Source organism: Echinops telfairi, unplaced genomic scaffold (genome assembly GCF_000313985.2).
Source record: "Echinops telfairi isolate 266 unplaced genomic scaffold, ASM31398v2 ScPeMD7_3;HRSCAF=10, whole genome shotgun sequence".
Lineage (NCBI taxonomy): Eukaryota > Metazoa > Chordata > Mammalia > Afrosoricida > Tenrecidae > Echinops > Echinops telfairi.
The window spans coordinates 27447479-27463148 of NW_022103899.1; the positions used below are offsets into that span (position 1 = coordinate 27447479).

Consider the following 15670-nt stretch of genomic DNA (forward strand, 5'->3'; position numbering starts at 1 on the left):
GTGATAAGAGTTGTACAAGCCCCCAATAAAATGAGTTTTTTAAAATTTTGTGATGGGGGTTACGGAAGTGAAGTGTAAAGACAGCAGGGTTTCTTTGAATGCAGGCCATGTTGTTTCAAGATCATTTACTTATAAACAGGCTACTGCATTTTCAGGGTTTATCAGTCAGCCCTTGTGGGCAGACATGTGCAGACACCACGGTCAGTGACCAAGGCGAAGACTCTTGCCTTGCCAACCAAATGAGCTTCATGTATCTCTTTAGACATGAGAGGGTCTAACTTGTGCTAACTCCTGAACTACCCACCTGTGGCAAATGTCAAGGGAGTTTGTCCAATGAATATTTCTCTACACACGGTAGTGCCAAATGGGGGTGGGGGATTTCCTCACATATGTAATAAGCATTACAAGTACTAGCAAGGACCTAACACTTTAGTTACAGTTAGAATCGCCTGCAAGGGTCCTGTCCTAAGATCCCTCTCCCCTACTGCCTCCCACTGCAAGTTTTGCCCAAGACCTTGTCAATTGGTTGCAAGTATATTTTCCCCTCCAGGAACACAGATGGACCTGCATGTTTGGGCCATCAGGAGATGGTAATTTTCTGACTGGGAGCTCAGAGAGAGCTTGGCTTTGAGGGGAGCCTTGCTTATGGGTGTTGGAGGGAAGCAGGGAGGCTTTTTGCTGTATTTTGGCTCCTCACCTCGGGTTCGATAATATCTCCTCCCCTGTGCACCTTCCCAACAAGGGTCTGGGTCTGCGAGAGGAAGAGTCTTCTAAGGGGCTACTTGTTGGTAACTTTAGAAGCTGGGTGGTGAGAGGCAAAGCCAGCCAAATGGTGCTTGGTTTAGTGCTCCTTTGCTGAAGGGTTGGGGGGGGGGGCATAAAATTGAGACCGCCACCTACTTTAAGAAAAATGCTGGGTCTGCTGGGCATGCAGCATCTGATACTTCTGTGGATGGAGGTGCTGCAGACATGGTGGCAGGTGCAGAGCAGAAAGAGGTGAGCGCATTTGCTACTGCGACCGAGGGACTCTTTTTCACGTCTCTGAGCACAGAACCCACTGCAATGCAATTCCTTTTGACTCACAGTGGCACAGTCGGACAGGGTAGAACTACCCCAGTAGAGTCTCCACAGAAGCAGGCTGCCGTGCCCTTCTGTGAAGCAGCTGGTGGGTTTAAACTGCCAACGGCTCGTTAGTAATTGAGCGCTCAACTACTGCGATACCAGAGCTGCTTAGTCCAGCCTATTGGGGCCTTTATCTCTTTCTCTCCCAGAAAGCCACGACTCCATCAACATCCGACCTTCATTTCTGAAACCGCCAGAAACCGGGCAGGGTTGGGGCATTCCCCTCATTGCAAGGTGGCCTGTCATATTTTCATGGGTTCTGGAAGAAGACTCCTGGGTCAGAGATGAAGAAGGTACTTCATTAGGTGTTCATGACAAAGTCCCCCTGAGCCAGCAGTTTTCTTCAGCAGGCAGAGAGGGGGGACAAGGTTTCCCTGAAGGGTAACTGCCACTTTTCATGTGAAGCAGAGCTACTGCTGGGGCTAGCCTGTTTGTCATGCTAACATATCATCTCCACTTGGCAAAAGGAGCTGAGAGGCCCCATTCTACCTTAGTGCAACTTTGCCCACCCTTGAGTGGGAACATCAAACTGAAGAATCTCAAGGTCTCTACAGGCAAGGTGTTCACCCAGGACAAGAGCGCAGTAGCAAAGTAGTAGCTGTTTTGCAAAAGGAGTGGCTGAGCAGCAACACGTCCAAAACTCCTTAAGGTGCTGTCTTAGTCTGGGTACTTTAAAGAAACAAATCCACAGAATCTCATATGTATAAGAAAGAGTTTTATATAAAGGTTAAGTGCACATCAAGAAAACATCCCAACCCAGTGCTGACCAAGGCCACAAGTCCAACATTAACCCATTAACCCATAGGTCCAACACCAATCCATAGTCCTCCTCCATCTCACAAAACAGACACAATGATGCCGGCTGCAGGAGGAAAGCTGAGGCAGTGAATGTGTAAGCATCTCAGTGCTGGCAGGGGGTCTCCACACGGCTGCTCCAGCACCCAGGGCTGCATCGGTGTAGGTCCATGTGGCTTCTCCTTGGGGATGTCTTGAGGAAGTTAAGCCTTGCCAGCTGAAGCAGGGAACTGGCAGCTGCACCCTGGTCCAACCACCAGAAAGCAAGAGACCTGAGAACTAGAAGGGCGAGGCTCCCTGAGCCATTTATCCCTCCGCCCTTCAATTAACCCCACATGTGTTTATCGGCCAGGTTGGCACAATAAACTAACTCAGGTGTCTTTGAGCAGAGAAATTTTTCTTTGCCAGAGGGTCCCCTCAGCACAATTAATCCCCGATATTTGTAGTTTACAGTTTACTACAATGCTCAAAGGACTCGTCAGGATCGTAGGGTCCCAAAGAGTCTATCACACCTTGCTGGACAGCTTCAAACGTAGCTTGTTAGCTTGTGCCCCAGTGAAAAAATGCCCAAATGAAGCACACAGACCCCCACGCACAGAGTACAGTAGGGGGCTGGGGTGCTGCTTTGGTGGTGAAGGACGATATTGTGACTCTTCCCAGAAATTCTCAATAAACTCGAGCTACGAAGCAGATGCCAGCATTTTTTTTCAGTCTATCAGTACTCTTGCTAGTGGAAATGTGACATCGCCACCTGAGCTGTTGAGACTGAGACTTCTGACATACCAACTAAAAAGTAGGACATTATCAACACAGTGAAAGTTTAGGTACCTCAAGTTAAATTCTGGAGCGTTCTATAGATGCATGCAAACTGGGCTTGATCGTTGGGTATCAGTGGTGCAGCACAGGCAATGTGGGACGTGTCTAAGACAACATGCCACGCACCTTCAGTGTGGGACAGTGACAATCAGTGGAAGAGCTGCGCTATGGAAGCAGCAGCTGGGTTCAATTGGTGATAATCCTCTGAAAGCCTCCAGTTCTATTAGCAAAGTTCACTGGCCATGCAGGGCTTTTGTTTAAGATCACTCACCTCTGACTCGCTCTGCTGTCTTCAGTTTGTAGGGAAAGCTGTGATTTATCTTTGTCTTTCTAGAATTCTATAGCGTTCTTGTTGGACCATACGGGAGGAAGACACGTGGAAGAGGAATTTACATATGCCAGCAACACTTCTCTACATGCGGCTCATTCTATTTAAGAGAATCCTTTTTGCTTATTGAATGGAGAAGGACACAGTAAATCCTACTCTAATCAGATATGAGTATTGGTTAAAGTACTCAGCTAGTAAACAAAAGGTTAGCAGTTCAGTTACAGATGGTAGCAGAAGCCCCAGATGCATTTGCAGGGTCTCTGCATGGATTGCGTCTCCGGTGAATCCCCACTGACCATAGTCTAGGAATGTGAATAGTCTTATTATGAGCCAAAGAACATTGGAAAGTGGATTTTATTTTTAAAATATTTTCTGCTTTCTTTTTGACTGAGGCTTTTCTCTGTCTTATTGGGTCATTGTTGCTGGGCCCTCCTTTGTTTTGTATGTTTTTCTGTGTAGGGAAATCAGGATGGGTGGGTCTACAAAGACGGCAACAGGATTCATAATTACCTGGAGGCATAGCCCAGGAGATAGGGGTGAGGAGGGTAAGGGAAGTCAACGGCAATGAGTACAAGAAGGAATAAATGTTCCAAAGTTGATTGAGGTGATAATTGTCCCAACCTTCTTAATAAGACTGAACTATTGAACTAAATAAGATGTTAATTCTATATCAATAAAACAACTTCTTAAAAAAGGGTTGGCAGTTCAAACCCATAAGCAATTCTACCAGAGAAAGCGGTGGAGGTGTGCTTCTATAAAGATCTGCAGTGTTGTTGTTGTTGTTAGGTATCATTGAGTGTCTGACTCCTAAGAGACCCCATCCTGTGCCATCCTTGGCAGCATTGCCCTGTGCTTGAGCTCATTGTTGCAGCCACTGCGACAATCCATCTTGTTAAGGGTCTTCCTCTTTTTCACTTTACCAAGCATGATGTCCTTCTCCAAGAACTAGTTTATCTTGATAAGATGTCTGAGTTAGTTAATTGTGCCAACCTGGCCGATAATCACATGTGGGGCTAATTGAAAGGCGGAGGGTTAAATGGGTGGTGAGCCTCGCCTTTCTAGTTCTTGGGTCTCTTGTTTTGTGATGATCGCACCAGGGTGCAGCTGCCTTAGCAGTTCCCTGCTTCAGCTTGCAAGATTGCCTTCCCACAAGACATCCCCAAGGAGAAGCCACATGGACCTACACCGATGCAGCCCTGGGTGCTGGAGCAGCCATGTGGAGACCCCTGCCAGTGCTGAGATGCTGGTTCGTTCACTGACTCAGCTTTCCTCCTGCAGTCGGCATCATTGCCTCTGTTTTGTGAGGTGGAGGACTTTGTGGACTGGTGGTGGGTTAATGGGTTAATGTTGGACTTGTGGGCTTGGGCAGCATTGAGTTGGGATGTTTTCGTGATGCACACTTTTTTTACATAAAACTCTCTTATATATGAGTTGCTATGGATTTGTTTCTCTAAAGTACCTAGACTAATACAATGTCCAAAGTATGCAAAGCCAGTAACCCATAAAATCAAAACTCCAAACTCATTGCCATGAGTCAGTGATGACTCAGGACCATCTTATGGGACAAGTGAGAACTGTGTCTGTAAGTTTTGGTGACTAACTCTTTATGGGAGTAGAAAGCCATCTTTCTCCCGGGGAGTGGCTGGGGTTTCAAGCTGCTGACCTTGCATTAGCAGCACACTGCATCACAAGGGCTCCTGGTTGGGCAGTTCTAGTTGATCCTGTATGGTCACTATGAGTCAGAATTAACTGGACGGCAATGAGTCTGGGTATACATTCAGATGTGGAAGCAACAACCACAGGCTATTAAATTGACCTTTAGCACTCCATCCACAAATTTATACTAGTACCCTTCTTCATTGTGAACCCTGCACAAACCCCATAACCTAAATGGAAGTACTTTTCCGTTGGTTCAGGTAAGTGAGTGACCTGGGAATCACCTTAAACAGGGCCATAAAGATGTGGCTGCTTCTCTCCCTGAACCTCTCTAGCCCCACAAGTTGGTGTATGCAGCCTTCCCTTCCACTGAGGGCAGGGAGGACTTGGCTCTGCCTCGACATCTTTCTCCTGATGGCGGCAGAGGCTGGAACAGAGCAGATGCGAGGTGCCAGGGTACAGAAAGAGAAGAGAGCTCCACGTCATTAAATAAAGCGTCATGTTTACTTTTAGTTTTGATGAAGAGGCAGCAGCTCAACCATCTAACAATACTGATTTGCCCAACTTGCATGTCAGTTAGCAAGGTTCTCAGAGTTGGCATCTAGGTAAGCTTTGGAACCCTGATGGCGTAGTGGGTCACATGATGGCCTGGAAGGCCAGTAATTGGAAGCCACTAGCTGGGAGAATGATAAGGCTTTCTGCTCCCTTCAAGAGTTACAGTCTTACATCACCTCAAAGAAGGGTCACAAGGAAGGGATGAGTCAGCCAGGGTGCAGTACAGTACGGATGCATCACACAACGTTCTTTTAGTTCTTTAATGCTCACCCTCCCCACCCCACTACCATGACCCCCGTTCTCTTACAAATCCGACTAGACCAGAGTATGTACACTGGTACAGATAAGAGCTCTTTGCCCACAGAATCCAGGACAGATAAACCCTGCAGGACCAATAATGAGAGTAGTGATACCATGAGGGTAAGGGGGAAGGTAGTAGATGAAAGGGGGAACCATGAATGAACAATAGAAACGTGGGTGAAGGGAGAGAGTGAGTGGATGGTGTGAAATATGAAAGTTAAAATAATTTATAAATTATCAAGGGTTCACAAGTGTGGAAGGGTGGGGAGGGAGGAGAAAAACAGTTGATATCAAGGGCTCAAGTAGAAAGAAAGTGTTTTGGAAATGATGATGGCAACATACGAACATATGTGCTTGATACAATTGATGTATGGATTGTTATAAGAGCTATAGGAGCCTCCAATAAAATGATTTATTTAAAAAAAAAGAGTTACAGTCTTGAAAACACACAGGGGCCGTTCCACCCTGACCTCTAGGGTCACTATGAGTCAGAATCGACTCTGCGGCAGTGAGTTTGGTTTGGGGTTTGAGTTAAGTTTTGAGACTTTCTTGACCCAGCAGTCACAGCACACTGCCCTCTAGGCAGGGCTACGAGGTTGCATGCCCTCAGGCTCGCTTGAGCCTGACTTTCACAACAGTGGCTTTCCTTACGGAGCCCAATCCAGGGAATCTGTTGTTGCCTTAGAGCCCTGATAAAAGCTCTAAAATTCTTGTCTGGTATCAACAAAAGGATGAGAAGAGTTTTCCAGAGTGCCAGCATTGACTGTGAGAATCTATCTGTATTTCTTTGGGCCATTTCTTCATTTCACAGTAGATCACATTCATCGGTATCGTACATCCAATTCAAAGTACAGCCAATACTTGTCAGTGCTGACCTGGTTTTCCACAAGAGTTTGCCTCAGATAAATCTCTCCAAGGGGTTCCACATTCCCTTCTAGCAACAAAATTTAATGCAAAAACAACAAAGTCAAACCCTGTGAGACCTCTTACTGTTATCCTGAGTGGATCTAAGCTTGGACCAGTGTGCACCACATGCTGACCCAGTTCTTACCGTTCTTCCTTCATAAGCATTGCCCACACTCATATAAGCACCTACATCTTCTAAACAAACCAGCCAACGGTCTAATGATGCACCTGACTTCTGCCCATGATTTTTACTTTGTCACACTTGGGGTAGGCACATTTGTGTCTAAATGTTGTCAGACAGGTGAAAGAATCTTCGCCCATTCAGATATAATTGTTGTGCCAATTTTATAAGTGAGGCCAGCCAAATTGTTATAATGGGACAAGCTGAAGTGAGCCATCAGCTTGGTTAGGAAGTCTCCCTACTTAGAAGAGAGTTGGCAATGACCACTACTCAAAGAGCTAGCTATTTCTGAACCTTTCCCCCCACCCGTGGCTTGCAAGCTTCTCAAATTCTCTTCAATGGCATGGAGGTCTATGTATATTGCCTGCTTGATCAACTATTTTGACCATCAATGTCAATTGATCAGACCATACGGCTCTCATTCTTCCTCTTCCATAAGACATATCTGTCAGTCTACCATTCTTGTCAATAACTGTGAGGGCATTTCCCCCTGCTTGTAACCCAACAAGTTAGCTTGCCATAGTTTGATGGATAGAAGACAAGAGTTCCCTGGGTCAGAGATGGATTAAGTTGATAGAGCAATTGATTATCAAGAGTATTGGCATTTTTGTAGCAGTTTCCCAAATGAAATTCCCATAAAGCAATGCAAAGAGGGCCCAAGAACAACTACATAAGTGTTTGGCTGCATTACAGAACTGGAATCTGTGCCTTACTCACAAATGGACAGAAAGGTAAGAGAACCCAGGAAAATTGTCCCTTAACAATATGGTAGGATTTATCCAATGACAGACACCAGTTACTCACTGGTGATTTCTGACTAGTAAAGTTAGAAGGGAGCCCTGGTGGTACAGTGGTTATACATTCGACTGCTAACAGCAAGTTCAGCAGTTCAAAACCATCAGCCACATCTGCAAGAGAAACACGGAGCTGTCTACTCCCATAAAGAGTTACAGCCTTGGAAACGCACCGGGGGCAGTTCTACCTTGTCCTACAGGGTCACAATGGGTTGGCATCAACTTGACGGCAGTGAGTTTGAGGAAATTTGAAAGTCAGAGGCACTGTCTGTCTGTCTTTCACTCTCTATCTCTTCCTCACTCATCCTTTCCTTCATTTTGGTTTGCTTCTGTTTTTTATTAATAAACACATCATTTTCAACTCTGTACTTTGAAAATGAACTATGAATTTTTAAGTCGTAATGATAATTTGTGTGTTTATAAACTCCTTGCACATGGAGCAGAGAGATATAAAAACAGGAACCCAAGTGGAAATGTGCAGGGGGCTATCAGATAAGTTCTGGAGCGCCAATGAGCTTTGGAAGTCATCAATATATACATGATAGCTGAGGCCAAGAAACAGGATATAAAGACACAAAGCCCCACCCTCCCTCATGAAAACACGAGAAAATAAAGGATGGGAACTCCTAGGAGTCTTAAGAGCCCTGGCTAATGTTCTGATTGGTAGCCTGATCTCTCCATCGCCCAACAGGTACTGCCACCCTGTGGAGCCACAGAACTACCTGAAGTTTTTGGCCTCAGACAGTTAATTTTCAAATCAGGTCGTTTCAAAGCAGATGGGAAAAATGGATATAACTGGTGAGGTTCTTATTACTGTCCAAAGATGGGTAGTAGAGTCTGAAAATGGTTGGGTGCTCATGTAAACAACTGAGATGTACTCACATCCATAGTAGACACCATTGGGAGATGATGGTGGTCTTTATCAGCACCGGGTGGGCTTTTTGTGCCTGTTGTATCACCATTTTGTTCCTAAAAACAAAACAGAACAAAACAAAATCTCTTACTGTTCTGGAGAGTGGAAGACAAAATCAGCCTCCTTCTGCTCAGAGGAGTGGAGCCCTGGTGGTGCAGTGGTTATGCGTTGGGCTGTGATCGCAACCACCAGCAGCTCTGTGGGACAAAGGCTGGGCTTTCTCCTCCTGTAAACAGTTACAGCCTTGGAAACCCACAAGGGAGTCATGAGTCAGCATTGACTCAGGGGCAGTAAGTTTTTGGAGTGCTCAGATGAAGGTGTAACTAGGCTCGTTTCCTCTGGAGGCTATGTGGAAGGATTTGCTTGCTGATTCTTCCAGCCTCTGGCAGTGACTGGCACGCACTGACTGTTTTTTGGTAGTATGTCTTCAAATTGCTCTGTCTTCAAATCTTACCATGTCATCACGGTGCCTTCAAGTCTGTGTCAAGTGTCCCTCTGCCACTCTGTCTTATCAGGACAGTTAGATGGCTTTTAGGGCCCATGTGGATTATCCAGAATAACCTTCTCCCTGTCTCCCACTACATCAAGATCCTTAATTTAATCATAACTGTAAAATCTTGGCCATATAAAGCAACATTTCCTATTTCCAGAGACTAGGAGCTAAAATATTTGGGGACCATTATTACCCCAAGGCACATTAGTCTGTGTACGATAGGAGATTAAAACACACACACACACACACACACACACACACACACACACACACGTGAAATGCAGCTGGGCTAAACACCCCCATTTCAAGCTGCTTTACACTGCCCTGTACAAAGTCTGGCTACCCTCCTATAAAGGCCCCGTGGGAAGGGCGAGGCCCTGAAACTACACCATGTGATGGTGCCAGCTCCCCCAAGGTCTTGGTTGAGACCACCAAGGCATCAGACATGTGCGTGGATCACCCTAGAGATGAGCCAGCCCAGTGCAGCCCCAGACCATTGATTAGAGCTCCAAGTGATGGTCAATGAAGCAGCATGGCCCAGCTAAGTGCAGTCAACCTACTATATTTTGAGAGACAAAGAAAATGTTCTCAGAGACTAAGTTTTGTGTAGGGTGGTTGCACTTAAACCAGAAATTGGTACCTAGAGGTAGACTGATTCCCTAGCAAGAATCGGAAACATTCCTCGGAGGGCTGGATGACGGGCATCAGCTATGAGGGCATCAAGGACACTGTTAGTCAATGTTGAAAGGACAGGAAGATCATTTTTACTGGAGGTTGGAGAAATGGAAACCAAAATGACAGAGTGACAAAAAGTTTGGCAACACTATTGCTTTTGTTAACATGGAAAATAGAAAGTATATCCAATGAACTTGAGGGTTTGGCTAAGGACATTTGCATGCTTCATGATGAAAGTACCAGATCGGGCTGTGTGTTCTACAAGACGAATACAGAGATGGACTAAACATGCAAGTGCTCGATTCTTCAGCAGAATCCAGTGGAAATGTTTCTGAAATATAACTTTTTCCTTCTCATCTCTGCCAATTAACAATTCTAAAGAAAGGAATGACATCAGGACAATAATAAAACCTAGGAGAAAAAAATCCACTTTCAGTATCAACCACAAGTGTGTGGGTAGACAATCTGCTGTCAAAGCATTATCAGTGGTTTCAGCTGGTGCCTAATAGACCCACTTCTGAAGCTCCGAGGGTGGCCTCTTCGACTCTCTTTGCTAGACAAGAGAACTTCGAAGATTCTCCAGGATATTATCCTGCAGCACCCTGACCAGCATTCAGGTTAATGAATATTGAAGTCTGTCTTGAAGATATTTAAGTGTAACATTGAGAGAACATAATTGAATACGTGGGAACCACCCCCACCCCCCATCATTAAGAGAATCATAACATCTTACACTGAAAGACACGGGTACAGTTTAAGATGAAAGTGCCTATTCTAGTTTTCCTCAAAATTTTTTCGAAGGGGCAGATAACTTGTCTATGTAACTCACAAGTTTTAAGACGCAGCATAGCCACCTTAGAAGAGCCTCATCAAGCCAGACTGATTTAGATGATGAAATCTTGGCCTGCACGCTTGAGTCTAATGATGTAATAGCATGACACTTTGGGATCTTGGAAAAGGGGGGAGTATTTTTCATGTGAGAAGGACAAGAATTGCTTGGGGCTAGAGGTCAGTAATCTCCAAATACAGCCTCTTAAGAGGAGGCCTAAGAGCACTTCCAAAGGTTCCTATTTTTCATCTGTCTCTCTTCCCTTGATGAATCAGGGGACCTGATTTAACTAACAGAATGCTGTGGAAGAGACGTCAAACTTAACTCTTCAGAGAGCCTGAAACTGCCACTTCCATAAGTTTAACAGCTCTGTGCGTCCACATAAGACCTTCAGCTGGCCTGCCAGAGCAATCAGAGAGAGATCCTGTGCAGCTCCATGGGGAATGAAAGAATTCCTAAGACTACACGAAGGGAGAGAAAGAGAAACACAACAGTCTAGCAGTCCAGGCAGCCCTACAGCTGTTTCCATCCAGTCAGCAGACACGGACGTGAGCCAGGTTGAATATTCCAGATCAGTGGGTCTCAGAGGTGACTACAGTCACAATTCATTTTAAACTGAGATTTGGGGTGTGTGTGTTATATACGTAATAAATAACTCACTTAACCACCCCCACACTCACTGCCCTCGAGTTTGTGCTGACTCATGTGACCCCGCTGTAGGTTTCCCAGACTGTAACTGTGTACGGGAGTAGAAAGCCCAGTCTTCCTCCTGTGGAGTTGTTGGTAGTTTGAAACTGCCGACCATGTGGATCTCAGCCCAATGCATAACCACGCCACCACCACATGAAAAGCAATTAGTTTAGATGTTGTAATAAATGTAACATAGAAATCAAAAGACAAACTCCAAACTATGGAAAAATGCATGCCACGCTCATACAAGTGGTGACACAGTGATTAAGCATCGGGCTGCTAACCGAAAGGACAGTGGTTCAAACCCACCAGCAGTGCCAACAGCAAACGATGAGGCTGCCTGCTCCTGTAAAGACTTAAGAGTCTCAGAAACTCTATAGACAGTCATTTTGAGTTGGAATTGACTCAACAGTAGTTGGTGTTGGGGTTGAAATCTCCTTAAAATAAAAAGAGCTCACTATAAACACAACCAAAGTCTCAAAAGAAAGAAAAAAGAAAAAGGAAAGCCAGATAGGGAAAGGACATGATTTGCTTACTCAGAGTTGAGGTCATCAGAATGGCATGAGGGAGTTTAAACAGTATCCCAAACAAAACCAACATTGCTGGTGAGAGGGGAACGGGATACCACCTTTCTGGACAGCCTGTCAGGTCTGTGAATATGTGTCATCATCACACATCCAACTAAATAGCTAAGTAAAAAGATGTTAATTTTAAAAATGTCCAATAATAGGGAAACTACTTTTTAAAAAACTGGACTATCCATATATTTACATAGCCCTATCTTGAAATTTTAAAGTTTGGGTAACATGCTTATCATATAGTGCATATTTTACAAAGCAAATGTAAACTTATTTACAGTTTCAACTAAGTTTTCAAGAAAAAATAAGACACATGTATAACAAAGGCCGAAGGTAAATAAAAAATGTGAACTCTGGTAGAAGAATTGGAGCACCTTCTAATTTTCATTTTTCTTCTTCTCCCCATTGTTAAATGTTTCCTAGTATGTACTCGTGTAGCAATTTAACACTCAATAAGTGACACTCTGTAAGCTGGCCAAGCGATGTCCTATGTAATTCAGAATAATTTTCCATTAGGCATGTTTATGCATTTTTTTAAATTATATATGTTTTTCTTATGTGAAGAGGATTTAAAAACGCCCTAGTCTAATTGACCATTCACAAGGCGAGGAAACCGATCTAGCATTTAGATGCCCAAATTTGTCAAAGCAGTTAGAGTCGGAGCCTTACTTACGACTCCAATTCTTTGCCCTTTGACCTGTATACCTTCCACACTGCCTAGCATCATGATCCAGGTAATATTGCAAAATATACGTGAAATAGCTGGCATTCTGAAGAAGACTTTATTCTGGTGTACCTTTAAGTTGACATGCAGAGAATTCTCATTTTTAATTAGAAAATTATATGTGACAGGAAGAACATATGCTGTTTCCTATAACAATTTTTGCTGAATGTTTCCACTGAAATAATTTCCTAGGCTTTAAATGTTCCTTTGCATTTAGATTGTGTTATAGTTGTTACACTTTCACCTGAATTTTGTACAAACCCGTGAGACTTAATCAGTGGAAAAAACAACCAAGAGACAGAGAAACTCAGTGCCATCAAGTGATTCCATCTCATAGCGAGCCTGTAGAAGAAGGTGCAAATATGGGTTTCCAAAGCCATAAATCTTCACAAGAGTAGAAAGTCTTGTCTTTCTCCCATGGAGCGGCTGGTGGTTTTGAATTGCTGACCTGGCAGTAGCAGCCCAACCCATAGCCACTAGATCACCAGGATCCGTACAGAAAGGGTAGGAAATATTGAATATATTTAAACACACTTCCACTTGGTGACATTTGAACACATTCTTTGTTTATTTACATTTACATTGTATTTATTTTTAAAATAGATTACTTTGGGTTTCCCCAGACTTATAACCCTAATGTGAGGGCAGAAGCCTGCTGTTTAACGTCGTCTTTGGGGTCTGGGCTTTGAGAGCTGCCATTCGAATCTGAATCTGGGGAAACGGAGTTTGTTTTCTTCCACCCAACTAAGCCTAACATGTTGCATTTCCAGCTAATTTCTGTTGAAGATGCATCTACATCCCTCCTTATTCTACCTGGATTTCGAAAAACAGTTTTAAACATTACCTCCGGTGGAGATGTGTCTATTTTAACAGAGCGTGGATATCTAGGGTTACTTTTTAGTTCTGGTGGAGAAAGCGGTTGTTCGTCGGGAGGTGTTGTCTTCTTCTCTTCAACTGTCGGAAGAGCGGAAAACGGAAGGTCCGGGGGAAGCAGATAGGTTTGTTTTTCTGATTCAGCATGCATCGGAAGAAGGTAGTCTGGCTCATTTAGCAATGGCAGGTTAAAAGTTGGCACGGTCAAGAATCTCGAAGTCATCTTCTCACTCTCCGGTGGCTAGAAAATATTTCAACAACAACAAAATGTTACCAATTAATCACTATTGACTAGGAAATACATGAATAATACTGGGCTTAAAATCAACTGCCCCCTTTGATTGTTAGCACATGAACTTAATGTTTACAAATGACTATATTCTTTTCAATTTATGAGTTTGGAAGAGTTATTTATACTCCTGAGTTCATCTATTGCCTGCTTGCCTGAGATCATGGACCATTAGACATTATCCATAAAGATGATCATGATTTTCAAAAGAGCACTGGTTCTCAAAAGTCCAGACTTAATGTCAGTGATATCTCAAAAAGAAAATCTGAAGAGTCTAACACCTTACTGTCTTTTTACCATGAACAATGTGTTATACAATAAAGGGACATTTAATAATAAAACAGCATAACGCGATCATAATCACAACTGTAACATACAAGAAAGTTTAAGAGCAAACAGCTCAAAATGGTATCATGTGTTAAATAAGTTTTGCTTTATAAAAAAATTCTCTATACTTTCTCTAATGATGTTTATGAATATCATTACTGTGTAAAAACATCTTACAATGTGTTGAATTAAAAGCTTCTGGTGAAAAAGAATAAAATAGGTGGGTTAATCTGTGGCTTCCATTTCTAAGATCTTATAGAGAATTTCATACATTTTCCAGGAGTATGTAGCTGGCACCCTATAGTGTAGCTCTGCAGATTTACAAAAGCAAAAATTAACTCATAAACCTTGCCCCTGCTCTGCTAGCCCCAGGCCATTGGTGCGATAGCTGAACACACTAGCCTCCCTGCCCCCTCCCAATCCCCTATGCTTTGTTGAAGATAAAAAGATTTAACAACGGAGGAGGAGGAGGAGAAAAGTGTCCCATGCAGACACTGTCGAGGCCTGGTGCCTGACACGTCTCGGAATCATCAGGACCCTGGAGAGCCGGGTGTTTCAGCTCCTGCTCCCACGGCCTCCTGTCTGCACACACCTCCCCTGGAGAAGTGGCCACTGGCTGGGTTTAGTTCATTCAGACATTTTCTTTTTCTTCCAGAGTTCAGGGTTCCAGGTGCTTCTTCTGTGCAGCTTTTCTCACAGAAGGTGTCTAGCCTGCCTGTGTCTGGGCCACCACGTTAAAGCGCAGGCCATTAGACTCCTTTTTAAGGGAGTGGCTTTTAGGGAAGTTTCCTTACCTTCCTTGGAGGGGGTGGAACTTCTTCATATACACGAGGGGGGGCTGTTCAAAAGAAAAATCAATGACTTTACATACAATATAAACATTCCTTTTTGATACACATACACCAGGTGCTCCTCAGGAGAAAGACCAGACTCTCTACTTCAGGAAAGATATGCAGACTCAGAAACTCGCCTGGGCAGTCCTACTTTTCTCCTATAGGGTTGCTATGAGCCAGAACACAATGGATGGCAGTGAGTTATTTTTTAAACACTGGCAGAATACTATTATAAATAGCTCTTTAAATCTAAAACTGAAACTATTTAGCAAAAATGGGAAGACTGGGGGAGTTGTAAATGATCAAGGAAGAAGATAGGATAAAATATGCAAAAAAAGTGATCATATTTCAGATCCATCCACCAAAGATATGAAAATAAATTTAGATGACCTTTTGCTACAAGTCAAGAGAAAGGAAAATGCATTCCAGCGGGTCAATGGGAGGTTCGAGATTAGGAAGAGAAGACAAGGATAAAGGTCTACGAATCATGAAACAAGGCCAATTCAAAGGAGCCCTGTGGGAAGCTCCATTCTTAAGTTCTTCATCACTGGCTTTAGTGGCTGGTGCTTACATTTGAATAGTAGTTTTATTAATAATAGTTTTATTGTCCTTGCTCTGAGTTGGAAATAACTCCACAGGAAAATGTTTTTGGTCCCTTCTCCGTAAAACATGACAGGTTCTCTAGAGAAACAAAACCAGAACACTAATAATTTTATATATATTTATACAGATAGATATATAAATAAGAAATAAACAGTTAATTAAATTATGAAGCAGTACAAATGGCTCAGTGCAACTCACTCCCGTGAGACAGTTGTGAGACACTGGCAGGCCTTCAAGTCTTGAGGGCCACCGGGTAGTCCTCTGTAGAGCAATTCAGGCTATCCAGGCACAGGCAGCAAACAGCAAGGCAGGTCACCAACAGTCAGCCAGATGACAGGGTCTGACAGTCCCCAGCTCAAGAGATATATATTCCATTGGTGTGGCGAAGCA

The 15670-nt window shown here is 43.7% G+C and overlaps 1 protein-coding gene across 1 annotated transcript in view; it reads right to left on the reverse strand.

Moving 5' to 3' along the window:
* Nucleotides 1-15670, reverse strand: part of C2CD6 (C2 calcium dependent domain containing 6) — a 118025-nt gene that overhangs the window by 41169 nt on the left and 61186 nt on the right. The window contains 3 exon segments of the mRNA XM_045296649.1: nucleotides 8336-8422; nucleotides 13200-13469; nucleotides 14639-14682. Of these exon segments, the coding sequence (XP_045152584.1) occupies nucleotides 8336-8422; nucleotides 13200-13469; nucleotides 14639-14682 (401 nt within the window).